The sequence below is a fragment of the Sander lucioperca genome, chromosome 23 (assembly GCF_008315115.2).
Source record: "Sander lucioperca isolate FBNREF2018 chromosome 23, SLUC_FBN_1.2, whole genome shotgun sequence".
NCBI classification, from domain to species: Eukaryota; Metazoa; Chordata; class Actinopteri; order Perciformes; family Percidae; genus Sander; species Sander lucioperca.
In genome coordinates this window covers 17,853,728-17,873,335 of record NC_050195.1, presented here as the reverse complement: position 1 = coordinate 17,873,335, position 19,608 = coordinate 17,853,728, and the positions used below count along the sequence as shown (strand labels likewise).

The window sequence follows — 19,608 nt, the reverse complement described above, 5'->3', positions numbered from 1 at the left end:
ACTCTCTTGTTCAAAAAAATCAAGTTGTAGTGCAAAAAAGAAAAACACTGTGCAGTGCACAGTACAGACATTCCTTGGATTGTTTAACACAACATAACAGTCCCAACATAAAACCTGATGCATAATCAAACTGACTCTCTTAACTGCTATTCTGTAGGTTTACATGCTAATGCAGCTGTGCACTTTGGTGGTGCTAGGCTAACCAACGCATCTTAGCTCTCTGTGCAGTTTGTTCGTGCTAGGTTAGTAGCTAACGTTCACGTTAGCTAACGTTAGCTACTATAGATAGCTGTGTTCTGCAGCTGTAAGCTAGCTACCATTCAAGCCAACATTAGATGATAACTAACATTAGCTAAACACAGCTGCCTAGGCGCCAGTAGCTAGCTAACGTTAACGTTAGCTACTAACCTAGCACAAACAAACTGCACGGAGAGCTAAGATAGTTAGCTAGCACCACCTAAGTGCGCAGGCTACACAACACACTACACAAACATGAAATTAATTTAGCTAACGTTAGTACTTGGGACTATATTTTAAGTATTCCCATACCCTCGATGATTAAGGGCGAGCTGTTTTTTTAGGACTTCTTTTCATGGGGCTTTTTGCAGGGCTTTGTTGGGAATTCTGTGAGGAGGTTGCTGTTTCCTGCAATGTTTTGGTCTCCCACATGTGTGTGTGGCGAAGTGTCGACGCAAAAATACGACGTCGACGTAATTTTGACGTCGATGCGTCGACGTAATCGACGCGTCGCTGCAGGCCTAATAAGAGGTAGATGTTTGGCAGCAGGTTTCTTATTTTTAGTTTGCTCCAGCCATTGCTTTAAGAGATGAAATTCCAGCCGTGGCTCTCAGCAGATTATATCAGCTGTAGCTAAATAATGTTAAAACATCCACTATGCAATATAACATTGTAGCATACAGATTACAGTTTAATCTTTGACTTTCATGTATTTCTTACTTTAGTTACCTACTGTACCTTAAAGCAGAACCTAATCAGATTTGATAAGGAATTCAAAAGGACTACGATAAGCACATTTGACATTGGGCTTTACATTCTAAAATACAAGCTTTAAAACATCTTATGATGCCTGTCCCTAACGATTTGCCTGATGACATAATGGCACAACTGTGAACATATCAACTTGCTTCCTTCAAATAGAACTTGTGAGTTTTCAACAGGGGAGGTCAACTAATAAATAATCAAACGATTCAAGTGATTAGTGCTACAAAGCCTAGCAGGTGTCATGGAAGAACAAGAAAATATCTGCACCAATTTAGGAGTTGTCCTCTCACATGACACAAATTACTCATTTGTACCCTTGAATCAATACATTGTGAGCACACATTAACATAACATAGCATTAAACGCAGTGTTGACAATTTAGCGTTTGTTTAAGGGATGTCCAAGATAATACAACATTGTTGTGTTATCGCTGCTCAGTGCCATGCTACTGAGGTCATTATTAATTCAAGAGCACAAATCTGTAATTCATGCATATGATTTATTAATTTGTCATGCAAACGCTTTCTATGAATCCTGTGTCTATATTGCATTATACACACATGCATAATGTGTATTTTGTGTATTATAGTGTATAATGTATAATTATAGCGCTGTATAAATTAAGCGTTAGTTCATGCAGGACACGGAAGTCATACACTCGCTGATTGAATTATCATTCCTATCAGACACACACCATTCACAGCCATTCCCACATCAAGGCGGCCCTTTTAAATGTGACTCCCTCCTCACTGATCCCTGCTACATGGAGCTGCTTCACTCACTGCTGCTGGAAAGGCTTTGCCTCCACCACCCTGTCCTCCACCTTCCTAGCTCAGTCCTAACATGACTTAAAGTTTAAGGGCGTTTTCACACATGAAAGTCCGAACCAAGGTCCGGACCAAGGGTCATATTTTTGTTACATTGTAACATTTGATCTGGTAAGTTTTGGTTTCACACTGCAGTTATGCAAGCGCACTAAAGATCTATACGTGACAAAACTACGTCCTGTCGTCATCTCATACGTGAGCTGCGTCTCCAGATACTTCTAATTGATTGGTTTGTAGACGGGCTTCCTCGTCCTCTCATCTCCTCTCTCTGTGTCGGAGTTTTTTCAACTGACTGCTGCTCTCCCCTACTGCCGCGGCTCTTTTTGTTTTGTTGTGATGTTGAGAAGCAAAGACACGGGAACTTTCTTTCTGGAGAATTTATTCAGAGACAAATGGAAACCTACACTGTACATTTACTACCACTTAACAAATAAACTGCTGATGTATTCTCAGCTCTGATAGCCGACAGCTGTCTGCTCTGAGCGCCTTCACCGTCACACACTCTCTCATGTAGCCTACATACTAAGCACCAAGCTATTCCTTAAAGGAGCTTCCCCGGTCTTGTAACACAAGGAGAGCCTGCCAGAGCTTCTTCTATTCGGTCCGAAAGCCCGAACCTTCCAAAAAATGCTTTCACACTATAAACGAAGCAAACCATGGTTCAGTTTGGTCCAGACCGAGACAACCTTTTTTTATCGGACCAAAATTTGGTCTTTTGATCCAGACCGTGGTCCAGGGGAGCTTTCACACCTGTAATTTTGGTACGGATCAAACTGAAAATTCCGAAACTCCGGACCAAATAAGGTATGTGTGAAAACGCCCTAAAATGGTTTTCAGTATCTTGCTTTGGACCCACTCTTTCTGCATCATGCTCCTTGTTTCAGCTGGGCTAGTTCATGGAGCATTATTAAGAGCGGTGACAAGCATAACTGTTTGTGTTTGATATGTTAAAGAGGAGACTTTTATGAGTGATAAACATTTGTCAGATTTTCTGATGCAATTTGTGGGAGATTTGCCCCTTTTTCTCACAAAATGCTTGTACCAAACAGGACTAGACTAAGCGGACAAAAGGCTAAGCAAAAAAAGGCAGGAAGCAAAAAGGACAAAAGCTAAAAAGCACTGATCAATGAAAACCCAGCAGCTTTAACTGCTGCTCCAGGAGGTGGTCTGGAGGACACAGTTGGCCAGCGGCTCTTCTTTAATTCTTGGGAAAACTTGATCACCTCAGACTAACTATTAAGTAGTATTAAATGTTATACCTTATGCACAATTGTGACACACTTTTTCATCACTATGATACCTTATACCTTACATTTAATCATAACTCAACATTGCATAATATGTCAGGTAGAAGACATTCTAAACACATAATTAAATCAGCAACATAAATCAAACATCCTCTAACAAGCTTATACAGGACATTTTAAGTATTTGAATACGCCTCTTAACACTGGTTAATAACAAGAAGGAGGTTTTGAATGTTTGTTTTTTTTAGATTATTGAAATTCCTTATCTGGCTTTAAAGGAACACGCCGACTTATTGGGACTTTAGCTTATTCACCGTAACCCCCAGAGTCAGATAAGTCAATACATACCCTTCTCATCTCTGTGCGTGTTGTAACTCTGTCTGACGGCTCCACCGGTAGCTTAGCCTAGCACGGATCCTGAAGGTAATCGGTTCCAACTAGCCTACTGCTCCCAATAAGTGACAAAATAACACCAACATGTTCCTATTTACATGTTGTGATTTGTAGAGTCACAGCGTGTACAAATAACAAGGTCACATGAGACCCAGCCATCTTCTAACCGTATACATACTGGGAACTATATTCTCAGAAGGCGAAGCATTTCTACTCTCTGTACAGTGCTTCTCTTTATATACGGTTAGAAGATGTCTTATCTAACTCTGGGGGTTACGGTGAATAAACTAAAGTCCCAATAAGTCGGCGTGTTCCATTCTTTTGAACAGGGTCTTACAACCTTCATTAAACATTCTAAAAACAGAAAGTTTTTGTGGTGTGACCACATGCTGTATGTAGAGGACGGGACAAGTTTCTATGTGTCCTGTGCCTGGCCAACACAATGCACGCTTTATACGTTAAGTCTAATTTTAAGGTTGGTAATGTTCACAGACCCTCAGGTGCATATCTCTTATTTGAGTTTAAATATATTAAGTGTGTGTGTGTGTGTGTGTGTGTGTGTGTGTGTGTGTGTGTGTGTGTGTCCTGGGATGCAGTATTTCAGTCTTATGCAAAAGACAGCTTTCGATGGACTTAATGAACTTTAGGGTCCTATGATTCAGTCCTTTGATGTGTGTCTCACACCTGTAATGACTCAGAAAAACAGTCCATTCAACTGTTCTGATGAGTCTTGAGAAACAGATAAGTTATTATTCTGCAGTCTCATAATATGAAGTTCAGAGGCCACTGCTGGGGGGCAGAGGCCTGCTGGAAACTCACCCAAGTTGTCATTTATCAATTCGGGTTAGGACTCAAACTGCTAACTTTTGTGAAGTACTCTTTTAAAAACATCAGTGTTCACAATCCCAACTTGTCCATGCCACAACTGTCAGGAATATGGTAAACGCAACCCAATTTAACGGCACTAACTCTCAAAAGTGAGTTTAGTGGACATCTAACATGTGCTCTTTTTTTAGATGATGAGGAGCTCTCCCTTGTCATAGAGTCAGCCTGTGCTGATGGGGGAAATGCAGCAGATGACAACTATGCTGCTCATGCACATGATGATGACACAACAAGTGTGGGACCTGACATGCCTGACCTCCTTCTGGATGCCCCCTCTGACCCCGAGACATTGGTGCCGCCAGCCTCTACAGAGGAAGCCTCCACACCTGAGATGGTCCATCATTCTGAGACAGAGGAGGCTGAGGAGACAACAGAGGAGCAAGAAACTGTGGAGAACACAGTGAGGGAGGAGCCCCCATCTACAGAGCCACAGGGGGAGCAGGAGGAGGGGGCCTTGGCTGAACAGCAGGACGAGAACAGTGGAGAGGGGGAAGAGGAGGAAGGAAAGGAGGACAGGCAGAATGGGGGAGATGAGGAAGACCAGAGAGCAGAGTCTGCACCACAAGTTGAGGAGGAGGTCACGGTAGAAGAAAATAAGGTTGGGAAGGAAACACAGCCAATGCCAAACTCTGACAATCCTGTAGTAGTATCAACAGACATCACAGCCCAGGAGGCCTCTGTGGAACAAACTGAAAGGGCCCAACAGGAGGTGACAGAGGGAGAAGAAAGAAGCTGCGTCCCCTGCACCTGCCAATCCTTCTTCTCAAACTACATCTCCCATGCTCCCTCACGCCGCAGAAACCGTCCCTGCTCCCTTCCGGTGTCTGAGCTGGAAACGGTGATCGCGTCGGCCTGCGGTGAGCCGGAGACACCCCGATCCCACTACATCCGGATTCACCACCTCCTTCACAGTCTACCCTCGGCCCAACACAGAGCACCCAGCCAAGAGGAGGAGGAGACCGGGGATACAAGCACTACTCAAGACACCACCTCCACATCACCAACACTTAAAAACTCCAAAGAAGAGGAGGGGCAAGAGAATGAGGAAGAGGAGGATACAACCCAGTCTCCCTCTCAGGTACACCAGCTAGCCAGCCGTTGCTAGTTAGCTCCCCCTCTGGAGCTCCAACCCAGTCTCGCGGCAGTTCGTGGAATGGTCACGTAATTTGATCTGTTGATTTGTGTACAAGGACATGGTTATCTTGTTTTTTTGTGATGGTCAGCACATTTTTTTTTTTCTCGTGATGGTCAGCACGTTTTTTACAACCTGATCTCACAGAATTCCGTGAAATGAACACGGCCCCTTAAGTTAAGGAAAAGGTTGTGGGTGGGCTTACGTGTCTATGACACTCGGGACAACAGCAGTACGGTTAGGTTTAGGAAAAGAAGAACGAGACGGCTGGGTTTAGGAAAAGAAGAACGGGACGGTTGGATTTAGGAAAAGAAGAACGAGACGGTTGGGTTTAGGAAAAGAAGAACGGGACGGTTGGGTTTAGGAAAACAAGAACGGGACGGTTGGGTTTAGGTAAAGAAGAACGGGACGGTTGGGTTTAGGAAAAGAAGAACGAGACGGTTGGGTTTAGGAGAAGAAGAACGGGACGGTTGGTTTTAGGAGAAGAAGAACGGGACGGTTGGGTTCAGGTAAAGAAGAACGGGACGGTTGGGTTTAGGAAAAGAAGAACGGGACGGTTGGGTTTAGGAGAAGAAGAACGGGACGGTTGGGTTTAGGTAAAGAAGAACGGGACGGTTGGGTTTAGGAAAAGAAGAATGGGACGGTTGGGTTTAGGAAAACAAGAACGGGACGGTTGGGTTTAGGTAAAGAAGAACGGGACGGTTGGGTTTAGGAAAAGAAGAACGAGACGGTTGGGTTTAGGAAAAGAAGAACGGGACGGTTGGGTTTAGGAGAAGAACGGGACGGTTGGGTTTAGGAGAAGAAGAACGGGACGGTTGGGTTTAGGTAAAGAAGAACGGGACGGTTGGGTTTAGGTAAAGAAGAATGGGACGGTTGGGTTTAGGAGAAGAAGAACGGGACGGTTGGGTTTAGGAGAAGAAGAACGGGACGGTTGGGTTTAGGTAAAGAAGAACGGGACGGTTGGGTTTAGGAAAAGAAGAACGGGACGGTTGGGTTTAGGAAAAGAAGAGCGGGACGGTTGGGTTTAGGAAAAGAAGAACGGGACGGTTGGGTTTAGGAGAAGAAGAACGGGACGGTTGGGTTTAGGTAAAGAAGAACGGGACGGTTGGGTTTAGTCAAAGAAGAAAGCAACGGTTGGGTTTAAGAAACGTGACACGCAGGACACAATCCCCAGTCTCCTGGGTGAAAGTCCTGTGTTGTTTGACCCATCCACCACCCCAACCAACCCCGCTATGCGGCTTTTCGGGCTTTCATACTACTCTGTACCGTAGTCGCTCTTAATGAATCGTGCTGTGATCATGAAAGATGCTTCCCATTGAAATACATTAGTTTAAAAAAACATGCTGACCATCACGACAAAAAGGAGATAAACGTGTCCGTGTACACGAATCAATAGATTAAATTACGTGACCATTTCACGAACTGCCGTGAGACTGGGCTGGGAGCTCTGTGCCGCATTGGCGACACGCAGAGCTTCAGATGAGAGCAGGCATGCTATGAACTACGGGAGCTCAGGGGTTCCATACTCTAATTACCCAAGGGGAAATCGATTTTCATTTGATAAACATTGTCCTAAATAATAATCTATAAATTTTATTTAATTTACTAAATTGATTTATCGGCCAGCTCTAGCTCACAGGGATAACTTTAAAAAAAACAAAAGAGGGGTCTTTAAAGTGAAATATCTTTTAAAACTTTATTTTTTCTCAGCCAAAAGAATAAGAAAAAAAGTGAGGCCAGGAATGTTTGACTGTAGCTTAAGCCATTATTCTACTGTATACAGAGGCATGAGGAGACAAAACAGGCATAAATAATTAACAGTAGCGCAAGGACAGTGTCCAAATACCATAGTAAAGTGTAAAAGTATTTTCTATAGAAAATGGCTTACTTACTTGTAAGGGTAAAGTACTTCTACTCGAAGTTGGAATGTCCGTCTCCAGTTTTTTACAAAGTTGGCAATGCACCAACCTAAATCTAAGCTTTAAAATGGTCTATTACGAACAAATGGTCTATACCATAGGAATAAAAGCATGTTGACTTGTATGTCTCTGGTATGGGAAAGCCAGCAATATCTGGCCAAATAATGTTTGCCCTGCACTGTGATTAAACAGCTTTATTTATTTCTTCTTTAAAATATCTGTGTATTCCTGCAGGTCCCAGAGTGTCTAGGCCCATGCTGCCGTCGCTCCATACCCCGCAGCCTCTCCATTGAACGCCTCTCTGAGCTGAACCAGCTCCTGGAAGGTGAGGGAGGAGGATATACAGCAGACAGGAGGATCTCTCCCTCCTGCCTGGAGGAGGTGGGTTCCAGTAACGGAGGAGGAAGAACAGTTAGTGGGAGCACCCACAGACATCCGGGTGAAAACGAGTGTGAGTTTTGCGACACCTCCTGCTACAGCACCTCCTGCTACAGCACTTCGTGTTACAGCACATCATGCAACTCAGGCTACGAGGAAAGGAGCCGCTTCTGCAGCCATACCCGCCTCTCCTCAGTTGACAGCAACAGACTCTCCTGCAGCACTGTGTTCTCCTCCCAGGATGAAGATGAAGATGACGAGAGCGCCTTTGAGTCGGTACCTGATGGACACATGTCAGAGGAACAGAAGGTGGGCGGGGCAGAAGGAGAGAGGAGGACGGGGAGCTTGAAGGAGACCAGGAGAGGAGACCAGGGGGAGCCAGCTGTGGCGGGGCCTAGTGATAGAAACAACATTGGTGAGATAAAGCATGACCTTCGTATTAGTTGTCTCCTAAAGTATCAGGTTCATTCTGTGTTAAAACTTAAACATGCACATCAATACAACAACTAGAGGTTCAATTAGTCTGCTGCTATGTTTTGGCAAGAGTTTGGCCAGTTAGACCCCTACTATTTTTTAGCGGGATTGATGTAATTAAAGTTTTAGGTGGCACACTGCTTACACATCTTTCAATTCAAGAAAGCTGTCAGTAGCTCTGCAAAATGGTCTTGGGAAGGAACTTGTTTTGGTGGAGCTAAAAGCAGTTAATGAACTTAACTGTTCACACAATACAGTAAAGTAAGCTATTTAAATAATCTGGATACATGGTTAAACGGAATTTGCTCTTACCAGTATATCACTGTGTGTATTTTGTCCATAGCAAATCCCCGTCAATCTGTCAAAGAGTCAATGCCATAAACATATTCGGTAACACTTTACTTGAAGGTATCTACATAAGAGTGACATGACATGACACTGTCACGAACACATGACACTGTCATGACACATGAACCCTAACCCTAACCCTAACTCTAACCCTAACCATAACTTGTCATGAGAAAAACCCAATGACACTTACTAAAAGAAGTGTTATGTCATGAACGTGTCATGTAATGTTTATGTCATGAACGTGTCATAAACATTACATGACACGTTCATGACATAACACTTCTTTTTACAATCATTCCCCGAAAGAACCAAGCAGGCCTTTTTAGAACGTAAACACAAAGAAAGCGGGAGGTGAGGGAAATTTGGCGTTGATCCAGACAGTCATGATGTAAAATTATTTAACAAAAAGTTAAATTTAAAAGCCTTTTTAATAGGGGTGCACAATTCTGAAAATGTCACGATTCGATTCGATATCAATTTTTAGGCTCACAATTCTAAATCGATTTTCGATTCAAAAACGATTCTCGGTTTAAAAAAAGATTCACAGTATGTAAATGTAGTTACTTTTTTCCATGTGATTGCAGTAGACAAAAATATTTAAATATGAATCGATTTTTGGAATTCTATGAATCGATTTTGAATTGGTAGAGCTTGAATCGCGATTCGAATATGAATCAACTTTTTTGCACACCCCTACTTTTTAAAATTACTTCTACAGGCCATCCTGGTAGCCGAATGATTAAGGCGCATATCACATAACTATAACGCCATAGGTAAGATTCAAGCCAGGGATCTTTGTCATGTCTTTGGCATGTCATAACCGCCTCTCTCTCCCAACATTTCCTGTTTTTCTTTCTCTGCAGTTTCAAATATGAAAGAAAGGCAGAGCAATAATGTTATGAGTTGAATTATGTTATTCACAATTTAAAGATTAATAGGCCTTTACATAGGCCTATTAAGTTTTTGTTGAGTTTCACATAGGCTTACATTATGAAAAGGACCTGGCAACACAGATTTCCATAACCATAGTCACCTTGCTCTGCTCTGCTCACAGTGACATGCTGGATGTCATTGATTTTCCCACTCGGGTCAAAGCCTTTATATAATGACAACACAAAAACACCAACAAAACCAGAACCAAACACAGGATCATAACAGAATAGGACTTAAAGCTTTAGTGCGTAACTTTTTGATATTGATAAATGTGCGTTGCATTCAAGCCATTGCCAAATGAGTTGCTACAAAGCTAATCAAGACTATGAGCTCCACACAACTCTCTCTGTATTTCTCAGTATGGCTATGTTCAGAAGATTGTGTCGTCCGGTGACTTTCCCTCGCAGATACTCGAGTGAAGATAATTACCTCTTCTGAGAGTCCATCATGTTTCTTTAATCCTCCCTGTCCTCCTTAGCTACTAGCAAATGCATCGAGGAGGCGTGGGGCTGCATGCGCGATAATGGAGGGCTTGTATCATGTGGATGCGCCAACAGTGTTGTTGTCATTAGTTAGAATTCCTCATGGGGGCGACAGAAACTACGCACCATAGCTTTAGGAGAGAGAAACTGAGTAAGCGAAAATGTTTTCTGAACTGATCTCAAATTTTCAAGTTATGTTTGATAACTGGGTAATTGATTGATGAGATGTGTAAAGGGAGAGGGAGTGATCTAAGCAGGGCCAAGATAGAGAGGTTGTGGACCGAATTTAGCTCCATAGCTACCCACTCTGGAATGTCAGTCCGACCATGGAAATGTGTCCAAAGTGTGAGAACGTGAATATTAACCGCCCAGTAGGACAGCTGAAAATTGGGAAGTGCCATGCCATCATTGTGTTTAGATTTTCTGAGATGCATTTTTTGTTTGTTGAGGTCATTTGCCCCTCCATATGTAGGAGCTTAAACTGAGTCCAGCAGATCAAAGAAAGATTTGGGGATGAAAACTGGTAGTGATTGAAAAAGGTATAAAAACTTTGGAAGGATGGTCATTTTAATATAATTAATACCACTGACGAGGGATGTAGATAAAGGTGACCACTGTACTAAACATTGTTTAACATGATGAAACAGAGAGAGGAAGTTTTCTTTAAAAAGGCGTTTATATTGTTTTTTTCAACTACAATACCAAGGTAAGTGAACTTGCTTTTCACCATTTTAAAGGGGTGGGTTTGATATGAGAACCAAAAGGTCATCTGCGTAAAGCAACACTTTATGTTCAACCCCCCTCCTCCAGATGTCTGGGGAGCTGGGCAATTGAGAGAAGAAGTGGACTCAGGGGACACCCTTGACGAGTTCCCCGTTGGAGGTTGAAAGGTTGTGACTTTTAAGAGTTGGTATGAACTGAAGCAGTAGGGCCTGAATATAATAGTTTTATCCAATTGATAAAGCACAGTCCAAAATCAAATTTCTGTAGTACTGCCAACAAATATGTCCGCTCCACAGAATCAAACGCTTTTTTCGGACACACTCTGGTACTGTATTGGAGCAAGAATATGATATAATAAAAAGACGGTGTATATTAAAATAGGGTTGACGAGTTTTTTTTACGAAGCCGGTTTGATCCTCCGAGATAATTGAAGGAAGAATGTTCTCTAACTTACGGGCAATAACTTTAGCCAAAAGTTTAGCGTCAACATTCAAAAGAGAGATTGGCCTGTAGGAAGCACACTGTTGGATCCTTGCCTTTCTTTGCAATAAGAGTAATACATGCTTCATTAAACAATGATGGAAGTCTACCCAGTTTTAATGAATCAGATAGCACTAAACGTAATTGAGGAACAAGTGATGGAGAAAATAATTTTAAGAATTCTGCAGGGAACCTGTCGAGTCCTGGGGATTTTGCAGATTGTAAGGAGGAGATTGCAGTAGCTATTTCCTCCTATAGGCTGATCTAGTTTTGCTTTGCTATCAGAAGAAATCATGGTCATATTTAAATCGTATAGGAAGTTTTCTATCAATATGTTATCATTAAGAGCTTCAGAAGTATAGAGGCGAGAGTAAAAATTTCTAAATTTATCATTAATTTTGGAATAGTCAGAGGTAACACTCCTGTCTTCTGTGCGTATTTTGGTTATGAACTGTTAAGCTTTAAGTCCCCTCAGCTGATAAGCTAACCGTTTTCCAGGTTTGTCACCATGAATGTAGAACAAGGTTTTGCTCATCAGGAGTTGTCGTTCAATTAGATGTGTTGAGAGAAGGTCGTATTTAGTCTGAAGTTCAGCACGCCGTTTATGAAGTTCTGGGTCTTTAACTAGAGCATATTGCTGGTCTGTTGTTTTGATCTGGGCTCTCTTTACTGGCCTTCTTTTTCATGTTGGCAGAGTAAGAAATAATTTGTCCCCTGAGGTAGGCTTTTTAAAGCATCCCAACAACCAAGCTGGAGGTTTCGGGTGACATGTTTGTACGTAAGAAGAAAGCTATCTGTTCCTCCATAAAATTCCCAAAATTGTTATCCGAAAGTAGGGTTGAATTAAAGCGCCAAAGTCGTATTGTTTGGGGGAGGCCAGGGAGGGCCATAGAGAGTACAACGGGGGCATGGTCTGAGATAACTATACTTTGATACTCGCAAGAGCAACAACGATTAAGAAGTAATCGATTCTTGAGAGTGTATGATGAACGTGAAAAAAATGAATATTCTCTTCCGTTTGGGTGAAGACGTCTTATATAGCATAATTGGTTAAGAATGACTGAATAAGAGAGGCTGATTTACTCATTGTACCAGGATTTAGAGAATATTTATCTAGCACAGGATCTAACCAGTAATTAAAGCCCCTCCCCCCAAGTATAAGGGAGTATGAGCTCAGATCAGGTAAGCAAGAGAAAAAGCGTTCAAAGAAACCCACGTCATCTGTATTACACATTAGCAAGAATTACCTTTGTGTTATATAATTTCCCTGAGACAATAACATAGCGACCGTTTGTATCCGATATTACATTATGATGCTCAAAGGGAATATTCAGATTCATAAGGATCGGAACCCCTGTGGCTTTGGCTTGGAAAGTAGAGTGAAAGTGCTGCCCTGCCCACCTCGACAGAAGGCGAGAGCTATCCGAGCCTTGAATATTCGTTTCCTGTAAGAAAGTAATTGGTGTTTTAAGTTGTTTGATGTGTGAGAGGAAGTGCATCTCTGTTTCTACCTAACCTGTTGAGCAGTGAACACATATACGCTCCTCTCTGGACTGCCATGTCTGTCTGAGTCTTTATGGCCAATTGGTGGTCACTGAGGCTCAGTGACCACCAATTGTCTCTCTCTCTAACCTGTCTGTCTAAATCTTCCTGTCTCTACGGCCAGTTGGTTATCACTGAGCCTGTATTTAGTCAGGATCCGTCTCTGCTTCGTATCTCTGACAGTGTGCAGTTACTCAGCCAGTTTATATTCTCTGTTTAAAGTCAAATAACAATTAAGTCTACTTTGATTTCTGCAATGTTCTAAACATTGAGGTGCTAATGGGAGCCTGGTTAGTTAGCTTCATCATCAGCTTACGGTTTTCAGGATTCAGCTCTTATGTTTTTATTCCTTTGATGCTTTGAAATGGAGTATGAATTTACCTAAATTCAATGTCCAAAATGTTATAGCTTGTCGCTGTATGTTTCACAGTAATGGGTACCGTCCCAGTTCTGCTTGACAGGCGTTATTTGGTGTTTTACTTTGAACGTTTAGAGTTCTTTGACAGAATTCAGTGTGGAGGGCATCTATTGGCCCAGGAGTCCTGCTCCAATCTACTGAGTGGGCCCTACATTTCACTTCCATAGAGCAGTTCAATTACACTATCAAATATTTTTGTCCAGATTCTAATTGGAATGATAATGTTGAACAGCTTGGTTTTTAATGCATACATTACCCTGCATGCCTTTTCTTTGAGTGAATATATTGCTTTATTGAAATTTCCTGATGCAGATAAGGTCAGACCAAGGTAAGTATCATTTTGTGTGTGTTTAAAAACAACTTTTATACAATATTGGTATTATTCAACTTTTTACAGACATCTATATTAATTAGACCATTTTTCACGATTCCCACAACTTCACCTTCTTCTTACGCATGTAAGCCAGCAATCCAGTTTAGTTCTAGCTTTGGCAATTTAGTAGTGCTGTCAAACGATTAAAATATTTAATCGCGATTAATCGCATTAATGTAATAGTTAACTCGCAATTAATCGCACATTTTTATCTATTCTAAATGTCCATTGATTTATTTTGTCCCATTATTTTATTTCTCATTTTAATGTTCTTATCAACATGATACAATACTTTTAAAACAGTACCTGAACCGAAAGATTTATTTATATATAAAATGTGTGTGTGTATATATATATATATATATATATGTGTGTGTGTGTATATGTATATGTGTGTATATGTATGTGTATGTCTGTTCTGTATGTTCAAAAATATAAAACAATAAAAAGTTGATCTAAAAAAAAAAGGAGCACAAAACGGCGAACTACTGGATGGGAAAAGGGTATTTTACAATAACTTTGAATGCACCACAAGGCTGGCGAGGCTGAGTCTGTGTTTTTCAGACAACGGCAGCTACAGTCTGGTGTTAGAATCCTCTCCAGTGAAATACAGTCACACTTATACACCGTTTAGCTGTCAGCATTTTAACCGTGTTTACTCCAGCTGCTAGCTAACAGTAGGTTAACGTTAGCTGCTGCTAAGTGTAGTGTGACTAGCGTCCCGTGTGGCGATGTTTCAGTTCCCTCTAACGTCCGTTTTCGGAGCATCAGAGAGAAGTGCAGGCATTTAAGTGGCACCGAAATCCGCGTTGCTATTCGGTCTGGTAGATAACGTCGTCGTTAAGGCACCGGTGCTGTATTAGCACCGGGTCTCGGACCCCCCCCCCCCTTCCCCCCCAAATACATAAATAAATAAAATAAATAAACAAATACACTACAGACCAATGCAAAGAGTTTGGGATTTCTAGCTATATATTGGACTTTTAGTCTAAGTTAACACAGGTTAACATATGAGAGAAATATACACCCATGTTAAATAGTGATATCACAATTTAACATGGGCAAATGCAAGCCTGGAAACAGTGAAGTAGGTTCATCTTTGCCTCACATACCAAAACCTAACTGATGTACAACAAACAGGCATGACCCCACTTAACACTTTATTCCATTTTGGGGGTAAATACAATATTAAAATTAAACACGTCAGTCATGCGCAAACGTGATAATTCATCATTGTTTTTGTGGGCCATCTCATACGCCCTTTACTTCAGAGACAAACATGCGTCACTTTGTAACACACGCTATAATGCTCGCCTAGCTGCTAGCATGGCATGCCCTCATACTCTGCTTCTGACTGGCTAGTAGTACTTCCTGCGCATGTGCGACTCCCAACAAAGATGGAACAGAAGTGAGATGTCTCACTCTGTAGCTAAAACAGAGAGCTCAACACACAGGGTGAAGAGAGGAGCTGCAGCAATGTGCAGTACAACAAAAATATGGTATTTTCTGAAAATTAAACCACATAAACCTATTCTGGTACAACCTCTAAATACAATTATGAACCTGAAAATGAGCATAATATGAGCACTTTAAAACTATGGGATAACAAGTCACCAAACTGCGCGTCACACACGACTGTTAGCTAACGGTTAAAGTATCATTTTGCAGCTGCAAACTTCCTTGTTATTCTCTCCAGTCCCCAACAAAGGTGATCCCTGATTGGCTAGGAGTTTAACTATACAGAAAATATATTGGCTTGGATTAGGCTACTCCATAGGAAATACATTACAATTGATGACAAAACAAAGGATTATGGGAATAGTAGTTTTCATTGAATTTACCCAGATATGAAATAAAACACCATTTATTCATTTATTTAGCTGTATTTTTGTAGGTCCCTACATTGATCAATGGTTTATCTAATCCAGTTGTAATTGATCAAACAACATCATTTGTAGAAAATAACACTATGTGTCTATTTGGTAATAACACAAAAAATGCGTCAGCTAACAACTCATTTGTATTAAGAGTCAATTTAGTTTTTTAACAATGACCTAAATGACTTTTTGTTAAATGAAAGGTGTCCCTAGTAGTAATGAACCCACAGAGAATTATTACTATGTCTGCAGTGTCCCTTAGCTGTTGTGTTTTGGTTTTACAGCCCTCAACAATTACTGTTTGTTTCAGTCTCACCACTCCTATCAACCTTGTTTCCAGCAGCAGCAGGCAGCTGTGTTCAGTAAAAAAAACTATATGCTCAGCACCAAACAGCAGACAGGCGCAGTTAGAGACTAGCTAGTGACAATAGTGGAGCATTTAGCAGCTAAAGAGACATTCTCAGGAGTTGTTAGAGACCAAATTTAATTTAATTCAATAAACTCCCTAATATGATCATAGGGAAAATTAGCCAGAAACGATATGGTTATGGGTGACAAATATATATAATATAGCCCACTCAGCATCCCAAATAAGTTTCCTTTGCCTGATCTGCCAGGTGGAATAGTGTATCCCCAGCAGTATGGTAATGTATCCCGTACTGTGTCTCTGATGTCCTGTAGGCTCAGGCTTCTCCCCTCCTGTTGGCCATCTTCCAGTCCTGCGACCCAGCCATGACCTTAACCATTTTCCTGCTGCCACTGACCAAGCCTTACCTCCAAGTAAGAACCAACACCTATCAGTCTTACTCTGGAGTCACATTCAATGTGGTTTGCTGTTATTGTGGCTGTATGTTACAATCAAGTGCATGCTGCCAAGTCTAATTTCCAAACATATAACATCTCTGTGATTGCAGTCATCATCTCATCCTCCCGTTGCACACCTTTTTAGGTTTAGATGTACAGCTTTATATTGCTCTGTCCTGCTTGGTTAATGATTGGATCTGCACTCAGTATTGGATGGCTCACTGGTCTTCGCTGATTCAGAGCAGGAAGGTCTGCTGCCGGAAGGCCCAAACTCCACTCAGCTGTTACATCATCATCCAACTAAGATTTACCAGTGTGCTGTTTTCCTTACACACTACATTTTACAATACATGTTTTGTGATTAAAAAAAGGTGCAGAGTTTTCTGTTTCTCTAGAATTATACAGCAGTAGTTTTTAGCTCAAAAAAATATTAACACCTGTATCCGTCTGTTTAATTAATGCACATATATAAAAGTAAGAGCAACAGTTTGTAGTTTTTAGTGGAATTTAGAAGCTGGAACTACCTTTTGCCAAATAGCAGCCGGACACAGTGTGTCACAATTGTGCCTGTACAGGGACCAAAAGCTGTTGTTACACTGCACAGAAGTGCTGAGTGAATGGATAATAATAATTAATAGAGCCAGCTCTTAACTCATTGTCATGTTCTGCACTGATCCTGGTCCTGGGTTACAGTATGTTTTTCCTTTGTTTAATTTATCATTCATGACTTATACATTTTCTTATTTCAGAATCAGAGAAGGATTTATTGGCAAGTAAGTAGCACTTACGAGGAATTTGCCTTGGTTGTTGGTGCATACATAAACACATTAATATGAAATAAACTGACAATAAATACAGAAACAAATAACACATACATATAACTATTTACCATTAGGAAAAAGAGGCTGTATGAATTAGTGCAGGATGTGCAAATGTTGAGCAATGTGCAAAGGTCCAGGATATATAGAATGTGCAGAGGACAGAATGTAGGATTGAGAGTCCATGTCAGTGGGGTTCAGGGGCCTTGTTAATGAGGCTGACTGCAGAAGGGAAGAAACTGTTTTTATGGCGTGAGGTTTTGGTCGTGATGGACCGCAGCCTCCTGCCAGAGGGGAGAAGTTCAAAGAGATTGTGACTGGGGTGAGAGGGATCGGCCACAATCTTTCCTGCCCGCCTCAGCGTCCTGGAGGAGTACAGGTCCTGGAGAGACGGCCAATTGCAGCCAAGCACCTTCTCAGCAGAGCGCATGATACGCTGCAGTCTGACCTTGTCCTAAGCACCTACCAGATGGTGATGGAGCAGGTGAGGATGGACTCAATGATGGCTCTGAGAAGTGTCACCATCATCCGCAAGAAATACATCCTCTGCTTTGCTTTTTTGATAATGAGGTCCTGGGAGATGATGGAGCCCAGGAAGCGAAAGGACTCCACAGCGAGTCACCCAGTGTGATGGGGGTGGGTGGGGCTGATTCTAAAATCCACAACCATCTCCACTCTCTTCAGAGCGTTTAGCTCCAAGTTGTTCTGACTGCACCAGGTCACCAGGTGGTCAATTTCCAACCTGTAGGCTGACTCGTCTTTCGAAATGACAGTAAAAGGTGTTTAGGTCTTTTGCGAGGCGCAGATCATTTATAGAGTTGGAGGCCTTTGGTTTATAAACTTGGTACAAAAGGTAAGGAAATTTGTGTTTGGTAGATTATTTCTCTGTGGTAACAATGCTTTTTGGCAATAAATCTTATACCGTTGGAAAGCCTGTTTAGTTCCCTTTCAAATGGTACCCCATTTGTAAGCAACATACATTTGTGGGATGAGCAGCAGTGCTGAGTATGTGGGTTGCGCCCATGAAAAATTTGCCCAAATCTTCTCTGCAATTGTTCTTCACCATCAGGCCCGTTTGTGCTGGTGTCCTCAACGCGTGCACTGGAACCTGACCATGTGGAGGAACGTTATGTTCAGTGATGAGTCCAGATTCTGCCTACGGCAGTTGGATCATAGGGTCAAAGTGTGGAGAAGACGCGGAAAACGCTATGGTGATTGCCTCACCGATAGAGTAACACCTTTTGGTGGAGGCAGTGTGATGGTGTGGGGCGTCATCTCCCTCACTGGAAAAACAAGGCTTGTCATCATTGGAGGCAATCTCAATGCAGAGAGATATAGAGATGAGATTCTGCAACCAGTGGCAATCCCATGTCTCCACAGTCTGGGACCGAACTCTATCCTCCAAGATGACAACGCTCGCCCCCACAGGGCGGGGTTTATCAGAGACTACCTCCAGAATGTGGGAGTGGAGAGGATGGAATGGCCTGCCAGCAGTCCTGACCTCAACCCCATTGAACACTTGTGGGATCAGCTTGGGCTTGCTGTTCGTGCCAGAGTGACCAACACAACCACGTTGGCTGACTTGCGACAAATGCTGGTTGACGAATGGGATGCCATCCCACAGCAGTGTGTGACCAGGCTGGTGACCAGCATAAGGAGGAGGTGTCAGGCTGTTGTGGCTGTGTATGGTTCTTCCACACGCTACTGAGGCTCCTGTTTGTGAAATGAATAAATTGTTAAATTGCCAATATCTCTTGTTTCTTCAAACTTCAATCATCCAATCCACCAAACGAGTCAATGGCAGAAAAAGCTGTTTGGCATTGGCAGAGAAGATTTGGCAAATTTTTCATGGGCGCAACCCACATACTCAGCGCTGCTGCTCATCCCACAAATGTATGTTCCTTACAAGTGGGGCACCATTTGAAAGGGAACTAAACCGGCTTTCCAACGGTATAAGATTTATTGCCAAAAAGCATTGTTACCACAGAGAAATAATCTACCAAACGCAAATTTCCTTACTTTTTGTGCTAAGTTTAGTTGGTTATCTGTAAAGCCCTTCCAAACTGAAGCAGAGTCATTAGCTGATAACTGTTGTTGTTGTGTGTACTTAGAGTCTTTTAGATCATCCTGATCTGGGCTGACCAACTGCTTATTAGGACTCTTGTAGCTTTACTTGAATACCGGGTAACATTATGTTAACTACACACTATGAAGCATTAGGTAAGTATCAGTAAATATTGAATTCATCATACATTACTATGTATCTACATTAATCCTACATATCCTCATCTACATATATTAATACTCATTTGTATGTTATTTATAAACAGTTATAAATGTTTTACTTCTTGATAAATAAGCTCATCTTAAATGTGTGTAATGACTGTATTTTCATGCTTTATGAATGATTGATTCATCCTTTCTAAATTAAGTATTCTATCAATGGCCTAGATCGGTAGACTGGGTAAACCCAGCCCGATCTGCCGGTGATTTGATTTCGCCCTGCAGCTCAGGCTGGAAACCTGTGCGTTTTTCTATCCTGCTTCCGTT

At 41.8% G+C, this 19,608-nt stretch overlaps 1 protein-coding gene across 4 annotated transcripts in view; it reads left to right on the top strand.

The window, feature by feature from the left end:
* The window catches only part of LOC116064974 (E3 ubiquitin-protein ligase HECW1), a 90,267-nt gene that overhangs the window by 35,691 nt on the left and 34,968 nt on the right, over positions 1-19,608 (top strand). For 3 of the 4 annotated variants that reach the window (XM_031320404.2, XM_035998110.1, XM_035998109.1), the window contains 3 exons: positions 4,486-5,432; positions 7,640-8,198; positions 16,118-16,216. In XM_031320404.2, the coding sequence (XP_031176264.1) occupies positions 4,486-5,432; positions 7,640-8,198; positions 16,118-16,216 (1,605 nt within the window). The remainder of the gene's footprint in view (positions 1-4,485; positions 5,433-7,639; positions 8,199-16,117; positions 16,217-19,608) is intronic. The other variant, XM_035998111.1, reaches the window with a different exon arrangement.